The sequence below is a fragment of the Aedes albopictus genome, chromosome 3 (genome assembly GCF_035046485.1).
Source record: "Aedes albopictus strain Foshan chromosome 3, AalbF5, whole genome shotgun sequence".
Taxonomy (NCBI): domain Eukaryota; kingdom Metazoa; phylum Arthropoda; class Insecta; order Diptera; family Culicidae; genus Aedes; species Aedes albopictus.
Window position 1 is genome coordinate 88,711,785 of NC_085138.1, and position 7,332 is coordinate 88,719,116.

General features: G+C 38.8%; 1 protein-coding gene across 1 annotated transcript; it reads right to left on the reverse strand.

Annotated features, from left to right (window-relative positions):
* Positions 1-912: 912 nt before the first annotated feature.
* Positions 913-7,113, reverse strand: LOC115260993 (uncharacterized). The gene is made up of 2 exons (XM_029862365.2): positions 7,034-7,113; positions 913-2,179 (listed from the first exon to the last, which is right to left on the reverse strand). The coding sequence occupies exons 1-2, from the start codon at positions 7,111-7,113 to the stop codon at positions 913-915; spliced, it is 1,347 nt and encodes a 448-aa protein (XP_029718225.2).
* Positions 7,114-7,332: the final 219 nt, after the last annotated feature.

The window sequence follows — 7,332 nt, forward strand, 5'->3', positions numbered from 1 at the left end:
GATTTCGGCAGGACCTCATTTGGAGATTTTTTTAAAAATTCTTGTCGGAATTCCCCTTAAATTCAAAAATATTCCAGGGGAACCTTCAGCCTTTCTTGTTGGAACTTCCCCAGAGGATCCTACAAAAGTATTCCTCGATATATTCCTTCAGGGAGTGCGGCATAAATTCTTTAGAGGATGTATTCAGACATTTTTTTTATGATTTTTTTTTTAAACTATCCAGTGATCGTACTGCAGCCAGTGCTGATAATGTAATTTCGACATATCTAAATTCAACCACCTATAGTTCATTTTAGAAGCTGAACCTGAGAATAGGATTTATGAATAACTTTTGCAACTAGACCAATTCTACAAGAAAGTCACGGAAAAAAAAACGCTCTTTTTCGAATATTAAAGGTGAATGTCACGGATTACCTTCGGAAAATGCCAATTTATATTCATCATGAATATCAATTGGCATTTTTGGAAGGTAGTCCTTGGCATTTACCTAAAATATTCGAAAATGAGCGGTTTTTCCGTGACTTTCTTGTAGAACTGGTCTAGTCGCACAAGTTTTTCATATATGTACTATATTCTCAGGTTTAGTTTCTAAAATGATCTGTAGGTGGTTGAATTTAGATAGGTATGCAGAAATGACATTATCTGCACTGGCTCCAGTACGATCACACGGAAATTTCTTTAAAAAATCAAAAAAAAAATGTCTGAATAAATATTTTAAAGAATTTATGCCGCACTCCCCGAGCAGAAGAAAATAACAACCGAATAACATATTAAGGTATTTAATCTTAAATACTAGCATACCTTGATATGCTCTTCATTAGGTGGTTTTTTTTTTTTTTTATTCTTTATTATTGTGTTTTTTAACTTAATGTTAGTTCAACACACTAAATTAATGAACGAATGAGAGAGCTGTTAAATTAATTCATACAGGTTACAATCGTGGAGAAACTTGAACAGTGTTTTGATGGTATCCGGATCGTCCCGTAGGACTTCTCCAATATTACCAGCGATGTTGTGGAGTCGACGTTGGCCCTCGTAGATGGGACACACGCAAAGGACATGTTCTACTGTGGCTGGGATGTGGCACACTTCACACTCCTTGCGGAACGGACCACCTCCCATGTTGTGTGATAGAAGTGTGTGCCCGGTTCGCAATCGAGAGATTACTCTCTGGTCTTTGAGCACTGACAAATCAGTCCATGGTTCAACCGTGTCTTTTATTTTCCGCAGGAAAGCAGTTCTTGATTGGCTCCATAGGTTACCCCAGTACTGACGGCAGCTGGATTTGATCCATCGTTTAAGATCCATGAGCGGGATTCTGTCAGTGTGTCGTTCACGGGTGTGACCGGAGCCAGCGAGACGATCAGCTTTTTCATTTCCCGGAACACCGCAGTGTCCAGGGATCCACGTGAACACGGTATCAGCTGGAGCGTTCATAAGTATACCCTGGATCCAGGGGTGTGTCGGTGTATCAGATTGAAGCGCCGATATGACGCTCGCAGAATCGGTCAGAACCAGTATCGGGCGGTCAGATGGCGTGGTAGCAGCGATGAAGGCTGCTGCTGCTTCAGCAGAGAAAACTGAGCACTGTGGGGGAAGACTCATGCTGACCGGCGGGATGTCCCCTGATACACCTATCCCGACTCCAAGATGGGAGAGCGATCCATCAGAAAACCGGTGAGCAAAGTTCGGGTAGGAGACACGCAAAAGTTCAGCGACCGACCTTCGTAGAGCAGCAGAGTTACAGCCGGCAGAGAAACTGTTTTTTATCCGATTGTCAATTTTCGGCGGTACGGAATGCCAACTCCTGTCTCCAAGCCAGTGGAGCTTTGCAACCGGAGGGAGATCCATGTTGGCTACTGTGTTTAGAGCTCTGTTCCCCTCGATGAGAAGAAAGACTCTGTCATCACTCGTGTTCTTGCTGGAGAAGGTCGCACTCTTGATGCAAAGAGCTGCGAGGATAAATATCTGGAACGGTAGCAGACCAGCCTCTACGCAGGAAGACTCTGCCGGAGTTGAGGGTAGCAGTCCGGAGATCAGTCGAACATATGAACTGTATACGGGACTGAGGACTTGAATTAACCTGTTGATGGCAATGCTGGTAATTTCGAGTCCGTATACGAGCCGGCTATCGATGATGGCGTGAGCCACCTGGAAGCGGATTTTCCGATTGCTTGATCTATGCGGACGAGATATGGATTTGATCAGATTTAACCTCGTTCGGCAGGCGGCTTTTACAGCGTCAAAGTGTTGACGAAACGATAGTGTACGGTCCAACAGTACTCCCAAGATGCGGATCGACTTACGAAGTGGAATCACTTGTCCTTCAATTGTTATAGGTGGACCTTTTATTTTATGCCCGAGTGGACAGATGTGGTAATAAGAGGCAAAATAACAAAAACGAATACCATAATTTTATATGAATAACACCTAGAAAATAACAAGCCCTGTTATTTTCATAATAAATGCATACCTAAACTTTCAAGCGCACTACCAAGGGCTGTATTTGTTATGCAAAAGGTATTGAATAACAAATTAATAACAACTGTTACTATTGCAATGTGCAATTCGTCGAGAGCTGAATTTGTTATCAAGCAGGTATTCAAGAACAAAAACATAACAAACTATCGTATTGAATTGCGTATTTATTCGATAGCTTGATTTGTTATTAAGGTGGTATGCTATAACAAAGAAATAACAACTCTTATTATCAAAATGTAATTTTTAATAATGGGTAATTTTGTTGTCGAGCAGGACGTAAATATATTCCTATTTCCTTTTCTTTAACAAACTCAGGTAAACTGAAGTAGAAGATGTTCCAACGTTTATTATTGAAAAACGGATTGAAGAAGTTCACATAATACCTTCAGTTTTAAGACTCGAAATCATTATTTAAAAAATCATCGTTAGTAGTTTGTTCCAGAGATATGGTGCAAACTTTCAAATATATCGTAAAACCTTTCAAAAAACTATATTAATGGGTATGAAGAACTAAAATTCTCGAAACAAAAAGATTGAAAAATGTTAATGGATAATAAACAACTTTGATCAACAAAATAGCACTAAAGTCTTGTGGAAACCGAAAGTTTACTTTTGTTTATGTTTACCAGATATATGTTTGAAAATTTTAAGAACCTGATTCCCGATATTTCTATTTTGAAAATGTGCTTTTGGCGTTGGCAAACCCATAGCAGGTTTTTAAGGTCACATGGCAAATCATTCGCCAGGAATTAATGTGTAGAATTGTAATTGAATTTCTCCCAATAGAAGTTGCCTTGGACAAGATTTGGTTTTTCTGTAATATGTGCGAAGACCTCTTATTCACACAGGATCATTGGGATGGGTCTGTCTATAAACTACGTAGACTCTTAGGAGGGAGGAGTCTGGCCAAAGTCTACACTTTAAACTAATTTGTATGGATAATAGTTCGAGGTCTGAGCTGGAAAAAAAATCTCTAGGTAGTTTATGAAAAGCGCCAATAGGCAACAGCTAGCTATAAAGAAAAGCACGAAATATACCCAAATATATGAATTAGTTCTGATTCAGTCATTTTGAGAATTTAAACAATAAAACATTGAGCTCACCAATCAACTTTTGAAATATACTTCTTTCCAATCTTGTCGGCCGTACGTGAGTTCCCGCCAACCGGAATGATAGTCCACTCCAAACTCCAGTGACATTCCAGCGATGTTCTGTTTGACTTCGGGTGTTACGCTGGCATGTTTTGCAACAGCTTCGTTCCTTAAGATCTGTCTGCTGTAACGTTACAGTAACGTCGACCAGCACTTCTGAACAGATCAGTCTGAAGCCTTCTTCTGGAATCTGCTATCGACATCACGTCCTAGTTGTAATATTGCCACTACGTCTTCAAATTCCGCTCACAGGCTTCTGTTAACAAGAGTTAAAAATTATTTTTTTAGACAGAAATCACACAAAGTAATGTAATAAATAATATTTTTTACGAAAAAAAAAATCGTTACACAGTCACACAGGGTAAAAATGCCATTAGTAATCTCACGCTCCCAAATTCATTATATTCGAAAACAAGGGATTTGGTCACCGATTGATTCCGTTCTTTTTGTTTTCATTCGTTGGCTTACAAAAAAAAAAAAAAACAAAACAAACATCGCTTCAATCCTTTGTTTTCCTTATGATGAAAATAGGAGCCACATACTCAACAATGGAACCAATACCCTATATGACTGCGAGACTTATAAGTGTTGTTTATTAGTGTCTACATGCAGAGCATCCGAAGGACTATAATACCTACCAACATTCCAAGCTGACCATCAGATTTTGTTCCAGCGGGACGTTTCGCCAAGAAAAAGAAGTAAATGAGAGGCCCAGGTGCAAAGGGATGTAAGTGACCATTTTGTCAATTTTAAGCTAAGCATAATAATTATATTATAAAAAAAATCTTCAGATTTTAAGCTTTCGGTAACTTTTTTAGAATTATTTTTACCGTCAAGGTACCATTCATCGTGTGCCTTCGAATATTTTTTCATTATTTCCATATTATGATTGAATTATATGACAATTTCCCTTCAATTTCACCAATACAACATTGTATTGGTGAGATTTAAGGGAAATTGTCATATCATTCAATCATAATATGGAAATAATGAAAAAATAGTCGAAGGCACACGGTGAATGGAGCCCCCACGGTGAATGGCGCCTTGACGGTACGATGATTAGAAAAATTACAATAAAACGGAGAAAATTGTGCCCATTTTGAAACTCCATACATTAGGTATGGGGTGAAATATTGATTGAAATGAAAAAATTTGAGACTCATTTACTCGACAGTGGGTTTTTGTCACTTACATCATTTTGCTTATAACCCTCTCTAATCTACAGCTATTAATTTACACTCTAGGGTTTCCAGTTAGCCTAGTGGTTAAGGCTAAGGATTGCCAATCCGGAGACGGCGAGTTCGATTCCCGTTACGGTCGGGGAAATTTTCTCGGCACTCTGGACGTAGTGTAGTGTCCTTACCTCACAAAATACAAGTTCATGCAATGGCAGGCAAAAAAAAAGCCCTTCAATTAATAATTGTGGAAGTGCTCAAAGAACACTAAGTTGAAGGGAGGCCGGCCAAGTTCCAGTGGGAAGAATAAAAATTTACACTTAAATTAAAGAGTTACAATTCTGAAATTATACTACACAAAGATCCATGGCTAGTAAACCACAATGTCATAAAAACAAACTATCAAATGTAAGTAAAAATAATAAATTGATTGTAAATTAACCCTTATTGATCTTGAATTGATTGTGATAGTATTGTCAGACAATGAAACAATCGTCAGAGACTCTAATCAAGAGGGCGTCGAAACCTCGGTCATTGACCTTTGAAAGGGGTTTGGTTTAATAAATACGAAACCAAAACAGTGTTTCACAAAACAAAAACTACTAAGCAGAAACATTGTTAACGCACTATACATATGTATTTATACACTTTACATATTGATTAAACAAAAGTAACTAGTCAGCATTTGATTAATTTATTTTAAAAACCAAAATCTCGATTGGGTGGTCATCTAACCTTAGAAAACTTTCCCTCTTTTTGCAAAAAAAAAAAACTCATAAATCTATATGAGAGTTTAAGGTTTTCAATCCGTTTGGCTGAAGTGGCGTTCGAGATAGTATTACAACATGTAAAATACTTCTGCTCCAACTTCGCTCAAAATTGAGAGTTGCCCAGCAAGCCCTGGTATCAACATTCTCCATACAAGTGATGCACCTAAAACCGTAACTTGCCCCTAGTTACCCTAAATTTTCGACAAAATTCTACAATATGATTCATAACTGCGATTTCGATTCCCGGTCGGTCCAGAAACTTTTCGTAAAGGAAAATCTTTGACTTACTTGGGCATAGAATATCTATCTGCCACACGATATAGGTTTTCTTAAACCAATATCTGATCGAGAAAACAGTATGATATCCTAATTAAACTGTCTTTGTCAACAACAGGTGCTGTGTCTTTCTTAAACATTGCACACAAAAGCTGTTCAAAAACACCCTATATTTTTTTCATAAAATAATAATTTCAAATCTGGTTCAAATTATCTTATAGTGAAGCCTCTTGCCCAAACTAAGACAACCACATCCCTCCAGGATCCACTAAGGGGCTGTTTATAAACCACGTAGACCATAATTTAGCCATCTCAGACCCCCCTACCCCTCGTAGTCTTTTGTCCATACACAAATTTTAAAATTTGTATGGAGCGTAGACTTTGGCTAGAACCCCCCTCCCTCTAAAAAGTCTAGGTGGTTTATGGCCGGCCCCTAATGGGTTATTGAGATTCACTATTGAGTAGATCATGTTAAATCGGAAACAATAGTGGTTCTACAGATTTGTTTACATTCAAAAATTTGTTCAAATAATTGAATTATTGCTGTCCAGGTTAATTCCGTCACTTGGAACTACTGGCTAGGCACATGAGCATTTGTCTCCCGGTGGAAGTTCACTGACAAAAACAGATATGAGCAAGAAATTAAAGAAAATACAAGGGGGTATACTATTGGTTAAAATACCCTACACATGCAAAATGGTCACTGGCAAAGAAATCTCTCAGGTAATTGTTGTGGAAGCGCTCATGGAGCACTAAGCTGAGAAGCAGGCTTTGTCCCAGTGAGGACGTTAAGCCGAGAAAACGAAGAATTCCAGGTTGTTCTTTCTGTGAATTATACGCTGTTTTTTTATCCGTTGTTACGAGACTAGTGACAATTGATCTTATCATATTCAGGTTAGTAACTTCCGGGCCTAAGATTTCGGGCTAGTGTTATAGAATCTCTTATTTCACTCACCTTAATAATTTCCAGCAGCTGAACTCATCTCACTCGCAAATCTAAATTTTCGGACCGCGCTTGATGACCCAAGCGAGGCACATTGGCTCAAACTTCGATGAATTGGTTCCTGCAAGTTTTTCCTCATCGTTACCTTCCAGATTTGGGTTTTGGCTTGGTCTTACGCAATTCTGGTCCCTTCGACGACGAAATTCTTGGGTCAGAATCTCATTCCGATGTCGTCACTGTCCGCCTGGCTGATTCGGACGCTGACGGTACGCCCTTTTCATCCGGCAGCGGAACAATTCTTGCGGGTCCAGCTGCATTTCGCCGAATACACTTTCCACCAGCTTAGAACATTTTTTGTTAGTTTAACTATTTACGGTAACTTATAAGATATTCAAAAACACTTTACGCAACACGAAAAACAAGACGAAAAAGGCCGGCGCACTGTTTGTTTTTATTTTTTGCACACGCGTAAATAAACTGACGCAGCGATTGCGTTGGAGACACACGCATGTGCAGAGTGGGGCAACATTATAGAC

Excerpts from the sequence above, each read along its gene's own strand:
- LOC115260993 (XM_029862365.2), bottom strand. The coding sequence starts at position 7,113 with ATGCAGCTGGACCCGCAAGAATTGTTCCGCTGCCGGATGAAAAGGGCG. Across the intron at positions 2,180-7,033 it reads CCGAATCAGCCAGGCGGACA|ATCAAGCAATCGGAAAATCC; the intron begins GTGACGACATCG and ends TCGTCCGCATAG.